The sequence below is a fragment of the Haemaphysalis longicornis genome, unplaced genomic scaffold (assembly GCF_048455015.1).
Source record: "Haemaphysalis longicornis isolate Haplotype H1 unplaced genomic scaffold, Haemaphysalis longicornis Haplotype H1 scaffold_3, whole genome shotgun sequence".
Lineage (NCBI taxonomy): Eukaryota > Metazoa > Arthropoda > Arachnida > Ixodida > Ixodidae > Haemaphysalis > Haemaphysalis longicornis.
Window position 1 is genome coordinate 69,650,062 of NW_027526335.1, and position 14,448 is coordinate 69,664,509.

The following is a 14,448-nucleotide window of genomic DNA, read 5'->3' on the forward strand; positions in this document are numbered from 1 at the left end:
CAGCCAAAAAAAATTTCGTGACCACGTCAACAGAAAACTCCCAGGCTACTACTGGCTACACAAATAAACATCCTAGGCTACTATTGGCTACACTCTGGCTACACAAATAAACTGCTGGCACCGCCAGAGATCGAACCTGGGCCTCCATAGAGAAGAGGAGCGAGAGCCTGTCGTCTTGCTGACTAAGCTATGCCCCGACGTGTAGAAGGAGGACACCAACGGTCGTTTGGATTCAGCACTTGGGAAGGGAAGGGCAACGCATGAAACAACTGATGGGGAAGCAGTGCGAGAGATGACACTAGAGATGCGGCGTCGCCCTCCTCCTCACCCTTTGAAAGATGCTAAAAGTGGCCGCAGAAACGGCGCATTCCAAACTGTGCAGTAAGGTGCCGGCACGTGTGACATGAAAGCAAGCAAAAGAACAGAACTCCCGCTCGCGCTGTTCAGGCAGGGGGCGCGCGAGCACTGCGAGGGCGGGAAATTTGAATCCGTTGGACAAACCTCCGTTGAATTCATCAAGAGAGGAGTGAAACAGGGAGGCGAAGAGCGTGATGGGTAGTAGCAGTGAGCGGATGCCCCATGAGTGAATTCAAGTGACACCGCATGGGTAGTCGTCGTGCCGTTTACAGCTTCGCAGTCCAACCACCTTGACACCGTAGATTGGAGCCAATTTATTATTTTTTTTTTAACGCAGCAAAAGCACACAGACGGTCACAACAAAAGTGCCTATGCACACAGTACCATACAAAGGTCGCACGATTATCTGGCTGGGTATAGCACCAGGTATTGCACCGAAACAAAAACAAGCTTGTTGGAGTTAGGGATCGCAGCATGGTTTATTGGCTGTGCTTCCGTCATATTGTTTCTAGCTTTTCTTCTGTTCTCCAACATTCAAACGAGATGCTACCAAAACTCCCAGTGAGGTTTTTACAAACTTGCGAACGCGTACTGCTGGATTATTTTTCACGCAATTTCGACCACTTCTGGTGCAAGTTTCACGGTATAGCCAGTGGCGGCAACACCTATCTTCATGTTTTCGCTATTTGCCACCTCATTTTAGAAAAGCTATGCGTAAGAGTGGTATAGACTAGTTGTGTTTTCTTTTTTTTTTCAACTTCTTTTAATTTTCAAGTAAACTTCGTGAAACTTGTCAGTCTTGCTGCTTTTTCCCCGCTGATTTCACATATGCCATTATTTTTTTCAGTCGGTCAATTAGTTCCCAAGGTACTCGGAGATAATTAGCAATTTTTGGTCAAACAATAGACAAAACAGTGCTGGTCATAAAACTGTAATCTTTCTATTCACCAATGCTATGAACCCTGGTGAATGCAACAACCAAAGCAGTTTTTTGAAGCATTGCTTGGAACTAATTTTACAGCTCAATAAACTCCAGTGTTTGAAATGGGCACTCAAAATGGTTCCTTTGCCACTGGTGCCACCAAAGTTTAATGAGCTGTAAAATTAGTTCCAAGCGGTGCATCAAAAAACTGCGTCGATTATTGCATTCACCACGGTTCATAGTATAGGAAAATAGAAAGATTACAGTTTTACGACCAACACTGTTTTGTCAATTGTTTGACCAAAAATTGCTGATTATCTCTGTTTATCTTGGGAACTAATTGACCAGCTGAAAAAATAATGGCACATTTGAAATCAGTGGGGAAGATAGCAGCAAGACTGACAGGTTTCACAAAGTTTAGGCCATGTTCAGACTACGGACGTACTAACAGCCATATCGTGCCCTATGGACATTAAAAAAAAAAAAGGCGTTTCACGCAGTTCGGTTGGCTGAGACGTCAAATGACGTCATTATTTAAAGATATTATGTAGGGGTGTGCGAATATTCGATTTTCGAATTCGATTCGAATATTTCTTGCCCGAATAATTCGATTCGACTTTCGAATACCCAGCATTCGGACTTTCGAATAATTCGACGTGACGAATATTCCGAACGCTGCCAAAGTTGCGGCTATATTAGTGTGGCCCTTACTGACCCTAACGTCGAAAGGTTTTGGTCAAACAATTTCCAGCGACCCGTTTTCGGCCAGGAAAGTTGTCTTTGAGGTTTGTACATATCCCTCCTTTTCGCCCGCAGAGACGTAATTGCCGACATGTAATTGGATAGTTCCTCGATTTTTTTGCGTCACTGGCGTACACGGAAAGAAAGAGCGACACAGCAGTCTTTAGCGTGCAGAAAACGTTCCTCACATACGGGTTTTTGTAATAATGAGGTGCGTTGCCGTTTTCACGTCATTGGAAACAAATATGATGCATCCCACTCGGGACAAAACAAATTACTACGATGACGCCATTTTGTGATGGCGATGACACTGACGCTTCCCCCTGATAGTCGGATGTAAAATATAATTTTTCTTTTGCAATGATTTTATCACACGACTGTGCAGCCGCAAAATAGCGTATAATTATGGTATTGTTAAATTTGTGTGATTCTGGCTTTGCTGTAACACACTATCATCACCCGTCCTAGACCCTTTCTCGACGCCTATCCATAGCCAATCTGACGGTCGTCGCCGTCGTCGCCATGGTCGCCGCACGCCCGTGATTCTCCTCCTGTGTAACGTCCGCGTGCCGTGCCATTCAGCATGAATAGCCACGGTGAAAAAAGAAGCGTAATTTAGAAGTTTTTCGAGAAGGCAAGTCCGTCCTCTGCCATCTGCGAGAAATGCGGCTCCGCGCTCAAGACGCCGGCAAGCACGACAAGCCCGCTCTTGAATCACTTGATGGGCAAACACCACGTTCACTACTTGGAGATTTGGAGAATTTGTAATATTTTTAACATGACAGTTTGTGATTTCTTTAATTCCTTTTAGTGTATTTACTATTTAGAGCTCAAGGACATGAGCATGTATTTATTAGTGTCCTACCTACTTGTTCTTCCAAAAAAAGCTTTGGTATTCGATATTCGACATTTTTGTCCACTATTCGACACTATTCGATTCGAATTCGATTCGAGATGAAATTTCACTATTCGCACACCCCTAATATTATGACAATTGCGACAACAGTCTGAACCCGGCCTTAGTTGAAAGTTAAAAGAAGTTGTTTTTAAGACCAGTTGCCCCCCCTTTATGGCCACTGCAGCCTTTAGCACCCAGGGAACGCTCATCATTTCAAGGCCTGGCACCTCACTGTGCCTTCAATCTTATGTAAAGTTGGTGCATAACTTCCTTACAAATAGGATGAGTACGGAGAGTGTGAAGAGACACTTGCCTCGCAGGTGAGCTTCCACAGGTCGGCCTGGGCGGGTTCGAGCGAGCTGGCCTCGAGAGGCAGGGCCAACTGCCGTTCGTGGCCAGATGCGTCGGTCAGCTGCACGTGCTCACTGCCACGCACCACTTTGAAACCTGGAGGGAATGCGAGATCTGCTTGGCAACTCGGTTTGCACTTTCTCGGGTGAATGATGCAAGCCTGGAATATGTTTTGCACTAGTGGGTCAACTGTAGTTTTCTCAATGAGGAACTGTGATTAGAGAGATTGGGAAAGATAACCTCTGGCATTTTTTCTTGGACGTTTACTGATGCAAGCAATTTCTAGTAAAATTGCTTGCAGCGAAAAAAGTGTTCAACATTAAGCAAGGCCATTATTCAAATCCAAAAACCCATCAAACTGATTTCTGCAATGAATGCAGCCATTAGGTACATGTGGATCTTATTTCAAACTTCTGATTATTTTACACTCTAGACTGGCAGCCAATAATCCAGGTTGCATGCCAGTAACTAGCCAAATAAGGTGCATACTGTTGTATTCACAAAAAAGGCTCCATTGCCTTCCAGAAGGCCACCCATATGCAGATTCTATGACGGCCCAACACCTGCGAGAATTGGACATTAGTTTGAGCTGCAGTAGGCAAGTTCTGAACCTAATTACTTTTGTGGGCAAGAGTTTTTGATGCCTGAAGAAATAACAAAACCTGCGGCCATGCCGTTACTCTAGTAATGCGTTCCAGCAGGTTTGGCTAGGTTGAATTGGTGTTAGCATGGCGACTATTTCTGGTTCCTTTCAAATTGCACCACTTGCTCCTCTCCCCTAACCACTATCCTTCAGTGCTGTAGGATAGCCTGTTAGTCTGTCCAAAGGGCTCATAGCAGGTACACAAGCCTTGCTTTTATAGATGCATGTAAACTGGCTTATTAATACACTTATTTGAATGCGGGGTTTGTGGGGAACTTACCCACAGCACTTCAGAAGTGAACACAGGGACACCCTTGATTATTTATTCGCAGCACTGCACTTGCATAGCCAACCACAGCTCAGAGTTCACACTTGGTGCCTTCCTGCTTCCTGAATGCACAAACTTGAGCAACACTTGATTTTCAAAGGCAGTCAAGACATGTTACAGAAACAGTTCGTAAAAAAATGATAAGACAGTTGTTGTAGCCCTACCCGCACATCCAGTCTACATTTGATCGACTGCGGGGTTTAACATGCCGACGCTACATCTGGGCATCGAAGCGTGCCATAGCGGAGGGCTCTGGATTAATTTTGACCACCTGAGGACCTTAAACGTGTGTGAAAAATGTCAACACATGGTTGTTTTTGCTTTTATCCTCCATCAGAAAAATACCCATCGCGACTGGGTCGTATCCCTGTCACTGAGCTCAGCAGCACACAACACCTTAGCCACTGACCCACCACAGCAACTAGGATGAAGCACATGACATGTCTTTGGACTTTGAACTATTTTCTTCCATGCAGCAGAGGTAGCAAAATTGAGTATATGGAACACTCCCCTGAGGAGTTGCTCCCGACACCCACCAGAGTAGAAGCTGACCTCGAAGTCCCCGCTGCCCAGGAGGATGCAGAGTGCGGCCTCTGCGTAGAAGATGATCTTGGGTGTCTTCTGGCGCACAAGGGAGACAAAGCGGGCCGCGCACGCGTACTTGGCCCAGTAGGGCCGGGGCAGGGCATCCCACGGCCGGGGCCGGCAGCCCGGGGGTGCCGCGGGGGGTGGGCCCTCGACGGGTGGCTGGCTCAGGGGGGGCCGGTAGAGCAGCACGCGGCAGCCGTCGGCCGACACCCGAAGCACCCGCCCCACTGTCTGGTCAGCACTCAGGAACTCAATGCACACCTCCCCACCCTCCAGGATGCTCAGCTGAAATGGAGAGGGGGAAAGAAGAGATGCTCGAGGTTATTCCGTTTTTTACGAGAATGAGTGAGGACACAGCGCACGATGACTGGTCAGGGGCACATTCATGCATGTGTTAGCACACAAACTGCTCTTCAGCACGATCCTCATCGGCCCTCGTTTTGGATGACACGTCGCTCATTGTCCTCCTGCAGCGGTCAATGGCATGTCATTCTACCCATCCCCCCACATCTCACAAGGAGCCGGATCGCGCTCATGCTCCTCAGCTTACGCCTAGTTAGTGTCGAGTGAAGAGTCACCATTTTCAAATAAAAAGAATGCAACGAATCAAGCACCCTCACCCTCATGTTCCGGGCCCAGAGACGTGCTGGCCGCAGACCTGCAGTGTTCAGTGGCTTCTTGGGTGGCTCCAGCTTGGAAGAGAGTGGTCGCAGGGGCTTGCCAGGTTGCAACATGAATGCCTGCTCTGGAATTACTACGCAGAGAAAAAAAAGAGGGTGAATATTTCTTGTTTTCCACCACAGAGAAAAAAGTGGCTTTCCCCCATCACAAGCAGACAAAACCTTACAGCACCAATGATCAGCTACGCTGAAAGGCTGTTTTTCTCTCAAAGTGGTGGCAGGGTGGGGATTGGGGGTTGGCAGAAATTGGAGCTACGTAGTACTCACTGATTTTACACAGCTCTGCCACGTTTTCCAGAGGTGCTGAAATGCATTACACTTGACCCATGTTTGAAACTGTACTTCAACCACAAGACGCCAGAAAAGCTACCATGGATCCTCAGTTATTCTAATTCAGTGATCCATGCACAGTAGAAACACCTGGTACTGGAGAACTCCGTGTTAATTTTCCTGATTTGGAAGCTTTTAATGCAGGCCAAAACAAATGTCTCACACGGCTTGGTGCTGTATAGACGGTATTCGTTGAAAAGTTTAGCGGTCAATTTCTTCGCTTGGCAATGCTGGAAACGGCCACAGACATGGCCGATGCGCCACGGGCACAGCGCGGCTTGGGCCACTGCAGCCGCACGCCCAAGAAAAAAAAAAAAAAAAAAAAACACCGGCGTGCGTCATCTGCTCCGTTCCAATCCAATTCTAAACGGTGACGTCAACAGAGATGTTATTAACTGCACTCACATTGAACTCGAGGCAATACTTCGCGTTTGGAAGAGTTTGTAAAGTGGAACACAGTCATGTGTTTCACAGTCGTGCTTAGCATGGACAAGTACTGCCATCCCGCGGAGCCCAACGCAACGAGTGACGGCGCACTCGCACGGTTGCATGGAGGAGAAGAGGGGTGCCTGATCTGGGGGCCGTGCGCACAACGTCGCCTAGCAACAGACGCTTGGCCACAGATATGGCGGCGCACTCCTATGGTTGCCTGCATGCATTCCACGCAATTGAATACCGGCTATAATCATCAAGGTGAGAATCACAAGGGTCCAAACTTTTTCACGGACTGAACAACACAAAAGCAGTGCTGCTTACATACTAATAAGCACTTTACCAACACAGAAATTTAGTCCTGTTCCGCATTGAAGAAAAAAAAAAAAAAAAAAAGAAAGTGCTGGCAGGTTCCGCAGTGGCAATCACCCTCTCCACCCAACCTCTTTTACGGGGACACATCAGTTCCGTGTGTAGTGTATGTGCAACCAACTCCTTTCCTTTTTACCTTCAGGTTTCGCGCACCCTTGCTGCAAAATACAGCTCTTGAGCAATCCTAGTGAATTAGAATTAAGATTATAGTGTTAAACGCCCCGGCTATGAGATGTGCCGTACTGGAGGTTTCCGAATTAATTTTGACCGTCTGGAGATATTTAATGTGCGCCGAAATCTCGACCCACGGGCGCTTTCGTTTTTTTTGCCTCCATTCAAAAAGCGGCCACCGCGGCCGGGATCGAGCCCGCGTCCCCAGCAACCCCCGTGGTGGCGTGCGCGGGGGAATGCGGAGCCACCCACGCCTCAGGGGAATCCTGTGCTGGGGGTTCCTCTGGAGCAGCTGGTAGAGCAGGTGCCTGGCGGCCGTGGAGAGGGAGTCGGGCAGGTCCAGGGAGCAGCCCGCCCCCCAGCTGTGGCCGGGGGGCCTGCCCAGCAGGAAGGTGTGCAGCATCACCCCCAGGCTCCACACGTCCGCCTCCAGGCCGTGCGGGTTCTGGGAGGCCACTTCCCTGCACACGCACACACGCTCGACAGCTTAGCTTGGCACTCCTGACGGGATAGGCACATGTAGCGCAATTTAGGTGGGTGCCCTTTGCTGTGGCGCATGTTACTTTTGTTGCACAGTGCAGTAAGTAAAAAAAAAGTGTTGTTTGCCAAAAAAGAAAAGAAAAAAAAAGAAAAAAAAGGGGCAGTGGAGACTAGCACTAGTGGTGACTAAGCATCGCAGCTGTACCAAACAAAACACATTCTATCAACTCCTGCACACTCACTTTTTGCAATAATACGTTAACACTGTTTTCCTCCCTTTTCTTTCTGTCATGCCCTGTATCCATATCAAGTATTTTTTTTTAATTTTTCTGCCTGAAAACCAAAGCAAGCTGTTGTTTTTATATGACAGTGAGTGTTTTCTTGTCTTCTTTTGTTATCACAGTGCCACACTTTGCGCCCGATTGCATTTATTTACACTGATTTTTTGTACACATGCGATTAGGTTCTGCTTTTTTCCTTGTGCTCATCCCTGTGCGCATTGCGAACCACAGCGACTGTTTGGTGTGCATTGTATCCGCAAGCTTGGCTATTTTTGGCTGTTGTTTTCTTTATCTATTACCTTGATTGTGTTTGGTATGCTATGTAATTGTTGCGTGTAGATTTCGCGTGTTCACTATTGTACTGACTTTTTTTTTTTCTCTCTTGTTATTGTCTTCCCACTGTATTGCAAACATGTATTGCGAACATATCTCGTCGGGAATAGTTGCTGTGCTTTGTTTTGTTACTCACAAGTTTGTCCTGTATGTTCTGCAACACCTCACTTTTGTAACCCCCCTTATTCATGGCCCTGCAAAGGGGCCTGTGAGGTACTTTAAACAAACGAACAAATAAATAAATAAATAAATAAATAGGGATGTAGCATGGTTGTGGAAAAAAGAAAGTGTCCTTTTGTTTTAGGACATGCTACTGTGGATGAAAACATGCTGAAAAAGGGAAGTTTGGCAGTAACTGGCAGTTACATGAACAAATTATGGTTGATGCTTGAGCCACGTTGGGAACAATGTTAGCTACCCGCATTTTCCACGTTCCAACTCTTCATGGCATAAAATGCGTAGAAACTCCTTTCTCACCCAAGAGGCACTTTTAACATTACAAAGAATAGAAAATGAGCAGTCCTGCAATTTACAGTTTGTTTTTTTACTAGTTTAGATCACATTAACATGTTAAAATCACTGAAATGGCAAGCGCCACTCTTCAACGGCAAGAAAAAATTTTCCTCAGCAACGCATGCCTGAGCAACGGCCACAGGCTCACGAGTTGCTAAAATGGTGCTAGCTTGCCATTTCAGCCCAAGAGAGAGAGGAAAAAAGAAAGAAAAAGACAAGATGGTGAATTAAGGGATATGCAATCAACTGGTTGCACCCAACCGACAGCAGCATAAGCTGGCAGTAAGGTGTTGAGCAAGTTCCAGTTTGTGACAAAACCAATTCACTATATCCCACTAATCTATGCTGGGAAATAACAGACACACCCGAATGTACTTATACCCTCTACATCACTGTCACACTACATGGCATACAGTACCATAAAAAGCACTCTTGTTTCCTGAGAGTTCTATTCGGTGAGGGGTCCCACTAATAAGTACCCGAACAACTGCCACCACAGCTGTTTTAATTCATTTTTTTCTTCCACATGGCTCAGCGGGGCACTGAAGAACAAGTACACCACCTTAAGTAGCAGTAGTAGTAGTAATAAACTTTATTTGGTGAAAAGGGGTGAGGGAAAAGGGGGAGAGATCAAGGGTGGGATCCAAATTCCAGGACCCCAGATCCCCGGCCCTACTAAGCAGGTCAAGCTGCTATGCAGGGTCCGAGCTGGACAGGGCTTTCTCCCAAAACTCTAATGAGGTTTCGTGGCTGTTTTTGTCGCAAGTAATTGGGCAATTCCAGACTGTATGGAATAAATCGCCCTTCTGGTGACATTGCTTACAGTCCTCATTATACTTTTCTGGGAAGATAAGTGATAGTCTAAACTTATGTGAGTAAATGTTCGTCGGTATTTTTCTAAGATTTCTCGCTTCTTCAGCAGTTAGGCTGGGGTGTGGCGTAGGCATTGATCTTCGGTGAAGCCTATAGGATGTTAATTTGTCTGTGCCTTGACAGTAAGCAGGGAGGGCGTGCGAATGTTCCAGGTCTGCGGTGTATGGTAGTCCTCGCAAGAGAATCGGCCGCCTCGTTACCCTCTAGCCCCTTATGGGCGGGAGTCCAGACAAGTGTGTGCTTCTGTTTTAGAATTTTTAGGAGAAGTCTTTCAGCATTCCTTGGGACGATGCTGCAGACGAAGTTCCAAGGGGCTTTGGTGGCACTTCGACCAATCTCTCGCATTTTGGTCAATCCCCCAAAGCAGGAAGGTATGGAAAGTAGCAGCAGCTGCACTAGCACCCCACAGGGCGAGATGCCATTACAAGCTCTTCTCTAGCTGTGCAAACAAGGTGCGCTTCCTCTCAACTCCACAGATCTCCAGGGATTATTTTGAATTTTGAGGAGGAGAGATAGCAGTGTTAGGCACATGCTGCAATACACAAAAAAAAGATGTTTCTATGATTTCTGTAGCAACGCAAGCACAACTATGCGCCTTCTAAGCATGTCAGGTGTGTTCATTTGAAGTAGCAGGCATTTTCTAGAGGGCTTCACAGAGCACAACAAATAAACTAGCATCACAAGTTTGTGGTTACTTACGGGGACATGAAGTTGGGAGTGCCGCACATGGTAGTGTGGCGGTCCCAAGGGCTTTTCAGCTGTGTGGCCAGACCGAAGTCACCAATTTTCTGAGGTGGGAAAGAAAGAAAGAGCAGCAAAAGTGAAGGAACACTGTCAATGCTCCCGGTATGTCGAAGCAGTGTGCACTCTGTATACCAAAGTGATTCTCAGCAACTGTGCATCCATCCATCTGTCTGGTTTGACAGCAGTTCTCCTGAAACCGTCGGTTTGTCACAGCCACGCAGACACACATTGCATGCAGATTGCAGTACTGGATAGCAGGGCTGGCCCAGGTGCTAGCAGCTCACCAAGATTCTTCATCCATTTCCCATCCTTGTAATGACTGTTACGACCAGAACTTGGAAAAAGCGTTCGTGGAGGCAACCAACTAAAAGAAGCTTTGGCAGGGTGGGAGAGCCAAGTGAATGCCGTTTGCATGACGTCAGTGTGGCACATAGGGCCACAAGTAAACATGACGCCAGCTTCTTGATGAATAAGCCCTCCTGCCTAGTCTGGCTTCACATAGTTCAAATGTACCAGTGTTACTCAGAGTTGGAGTGAAAATTTCCCTACGAACCATGATCCGTTCTATTTGTGAAACAGGAGTTGTCCCATACAAGGCCTAGGAAATTCTGCTTCACCACCAAAATGTAGTACAAAGTGCGAAAAAAAAAAAAAAAAAAAACGAGGACACATGATTGGTGTAACTGTTCTTTGTTGTATCCCTTTTTTTTTTCGTGCTTTTTACCATGTCGAAATTCCACCACCAACTAGCCCAGACTTCCCTGTTGAATAACTACCAGAAGTAAAACTGACCACGTGGAGGTCGTGCGTGAGCAGCAGGTTGGAGAGGCTGAGGTCGCGGTGCAGGATGCGGTGCGAGTGCAGGTAGAGGAGCCCCGACACCACCTGGCCCAGCAGGTGGCTGGCCTCGGGCTCCGAGAGGGGGCCCTTGCGCGACTGCAGGTAGCCCTGCAGCTCTCCGCCCTGGCAGTACTCCACCACCAGGTACACGTACTGGCGGTCCTCAAAGTAGTTGTACAGCTGGCAGGGGAGGGTGGAGGGAGGGTGAGTTGCAGAGCACCATGGGTGCATCCAAACACACACACTCACACGCCTCCTTAGTAACCCTCCGGCTGATGTGGGGAGCAGATGTAGAGAAGGCTCATGACTGCACTCCTTCCCATCCGCTTGACGAGACATCACTGGCCTTCACTCCCCAACACGGGCAATCAGCTGCCACTAAACTCTACTGCCTCCTCACCCTCCACTGCCTCTCCTTCCCCCTTGCTACTTTGAGAAGTGGCGTGACTCCCCACTGTCTTTTATGAAGGTGGGAGTCGAAATACCACAAGCCACTCTGCTTGGGTAGCTCATCACTGGGGGTAGCTCATCACCTAATCCGTGAGGAGCAGGCCATAATGATGATGACAACGGTGCATCGTGAGAAACTTTCAGACATATTTTCACTCGGAATGATGCACGCATCATATTCTGCAACGTAAACGAAAACGTGTTTCACAGCATGCAGACTGCATAGGCTGTCAAGAACATTCCAAGCCATAAGCACCAGTGCCAGAAATCAGAGTAAGGTAGTTTCTGTCTTTCTTTTTTCATTCTAAGTGTGCTGAAATAAATTATCCCAAGCTTCAAAAGCAGCACCACTTAGAGGTATACAAACCTGGTACCAACGGTAGAAAAAGGAAAGCGTGGGAGGGCTATTCACGGCTCACTCAATTTCCTGTCAGCTGTTTTGCTCAAGCGGAGTTAAGCAATTCCTGCCTTGTAAAATTCAAGCAAAGTATCTCGTGACTGTGAAGTGCAGGAAATTTCAGAAACAGTTAGAACAGCTATTGGCTGAAGGGGTTCAAAAAGTTCGACAATTAAAAAAAATGCTTTAAATATGTGTACGAGGAGGCAAAGCCACACTATGCAGAAGAAAGCATTCACTTTAATTCGCAAGCCCTTGCACTAATTACTTGTGACATCACCTGTACAACCCACTAGGCAATCGCCTAAAGCTGCAGGTTCAACTTTAAGGGGTTTCAAAAAAGCAGGTCTTGCCCATACGCTGGCAAATACACAGGTTTCTTCTACTTTTCTCAAATAATGGACACATCAATAGCCACACTACAATGCGCAAAATAAAAAATTCCAAGTAACACATTTTAACCAAGGATGCTCGGTAAAGAATTGGACTGGCTGCCATTTGCAGTGATGCAAAAGTTTGAGTGGTTGGTACTCCGCACAGCGCTGTCCACTTTTAGTGTGAGCACAGATCCTAGCATGCACGACTTAAGACCCGTGGCTAATGCACATACTTGACGATGCCCTAAGGGCATGGCCACTATGCACAGAAGTTGCCAATAGTGTAAGAACGCTTGGATTGACACCGCATTCCACAAAGCAGAAAGCTCCTGCAGACAATATGAAGTAACTAAGCTGGAAACATCAACTGTACACAAGACACACCGAAATTCAAGTAGCTGCTCATGTTGAATGTTGTACCAGCGTTTCTCACCTCAACAACGGACGGATGTTTCAACCTTGAGTGTATGGCCACTTCCTGTTGCACCCTGGCGCTGCTGACGCCAGTGCGTCTCAGGATACCCTTGTCCACCTTGTGAGGGTCGATGCAGAAACGCAAGTTAATGACACAGGCGTAAAATCACGCCTGCTATTTAACCTTACCATTTTTATGGCCACTTCCAGGCCACTCAGCTTCGACCTGGCACGATACACCTCCGCGAAACCGCCTTTTCCGAGGAAGTTGAAAACTTCGTAATCCTGCGCATTGGCATGGACATAAAGGTGGGTGTCATCGATACAAGCAAGGAAAGGAGACACGATTCTTGACCACGATGGTGGCCAATAATTTTTACCGGTTTTTTTAATTTTTACTGGCCAATAATTTTTACTTTGGTTTTATTGAGATTAAAGCGACGCTGCACGCAGTGACGCCGCTTTGCTGGACCGAAAATGCTAAAGGTATCAGACAAACTACGCAACAAGGTCATTTTTGTCGTTTTCATGCAAGTGTGGCGTACGTCACTGCAGCGTGAACGTGAGCCATAGAGCTGTGCCCGATCAGTAGTCTGCATTCCTTCCCACGAAAAGCCATGTCGGACCGTGTATACGTCGGAGCCCATGCTGTCATCTAACGGCATTCGCGTTAAATTTACTCAAAAATGGCTTCATCTTTCCATTATGAAATTAGTGAACGCATTTGTTTAAAAGGGAGAAGTGTGAACTCACCCGGATAGAGTCCCCAAGCTTCGCAGAGCCATCCGTTGACGTGACCATCTCTCGTCGGACGTAGTAAACACCGCTACCACAGATCGTTGGCACAAATTATGCGAGTGTGTACAAACACTCTTCTTGCATGTGTTATCATACCGATGCTGCTCAGCAGATTGTTTTCGTAATAGCCACACTTCCTCCCCAATCAGGTTCAAAATTGCTGCGCCTACAAACTGTTTTGACGCGGCCAAAATTAGAAATTGGATTGGATTGGATTGGATCAGTGGGATCAGTGCGGTGTTCTGTGGGCAGTTGTGTCTTGTTTCGTTTTCGGTATCGTGCTACGTACTCAGAGTCTGACCTATCCTGTCCAGCCTGTATTTTTTCAGACCATTATTTGGATCATTATTATGCAATAATTATCGTCCATTATCGTCCAATAATTATTAAGGGTTTTACGCGCTATGCGAGGAATGCTGGTACTCCCCTAGTCCGCTGCGAAAAAATAGCCCCCTGTTCGTATACCACGGTTGTTAGGAATCCCGGCGTCCTCTAGTCCAAACTCATCTAACATGCACTGAATGAATCACTGCTTGTCTGATCATCTGAAGACATCTACATTTTGGTCACCGACAACTACCACGGAGTGTGTCGAGGACATTTTACCAAAGCCAACGCCGCCTGCATGCTTACGCACGAAGAATTCTTAATGTCAGCTTTGGGAATGCCTGGAGATATCTCCTTTCATGTGTTCATCTTCATACATCTTCATGGAATCGGAGGAATTGTTATCTTCTTTCAGCAGAAATTGTGTTTCTTCTGTAAAACTTACTGGCCATCCACTGGTGAAATGTCTCTTTTTTGGTGTTTAGTATTCATAAGGAATGAAGTCTCCGTGGCCCCGATCAGTTCAGCGCGCACGGTAGCCTTAGGGCAACATTTTTAGATTAGGTCCTCGGCTACTCCGCGACAGAATTGCTTTGCTCTGCCCGTGCAGCTTCCGTGTGCTTTAGCGTCCGTATGTCCAAGAATGTGGTCTTTATATAATTTTATCTGGCTACACAAACATTCACAACAGGGCACTAGGACAGAAAGCTAATTACCTAATACCAGAGGGACTTAATACTTCCTCGACCAAGAGGTATGCATTTTTTTCTGAATCCTCCAGTGACCAAAGTTTCGCCATGCCCGAAGT

General features: G+C 46.8%; 2 protein-coding genes across 2 annotated transcripts in view; one reads left to right on the forward strand and one right to left on the reverse strand.

Moving 5' to 3' along the window:
• Sak (polo like kinase SAK) overlaps positions 1–13,340 on the reverse strand; it is an 18,025-nt gene extending 4,685 nt beyond the window's left edge. The window contains exons 1-9 of the mRNA XM_077703371.1: positions 13,269–13,340; positions 12,705–12,800; positions 12,535–12,633; positions 10,830–11,057; positions 9,993–10,081; positions 7,066–7,274; positions 5,449–5,582; positions 4,777–5,113; positions 3,232–3,365 (exon numbers count right to left, since the gene is read on the reverse strand). Coding sequence (XP_077559497.1) covers positions 3,232–3,365; positions 4,777–5,113; positions 5,449–5,582; positions 7,066–7,274; positions 9,993–10,081; positions 10,830–11,057; positions 12,535–12,633; positions 12,705–12,800; positions 13,269–13,316 — 1,374 coding nt within the window. The 5' untranslated portion in view covers positions 13,317–13,340. The remainder of the gene's footprint in view (positions 1–3,231; positions 3,366–4,776; positions 5,114–5,448; positions 5,583–7,065; positions 7,275–9,992; positions 10,082–10,829; positions 11,058–12,534; positions 12,634–12,704; positions 12,801–13,268) is intronic.
• LOC144174595 (magnesium transporter NIPA4-like) overlaps positions 12,730–14,448 on the forward strand; it is a 20,691-nt gene continuing 18,972 nt past the window's right edge. Inside the window, exon 1 of the mRNA XM_077703367.1 lies at positions 12,730–12,824. The gene's annotated coding sequence lies outside the window, so the exon portion shown is untranslated. The remainder of the gene's footprint in view (positions 12,825–14,448) is intronic.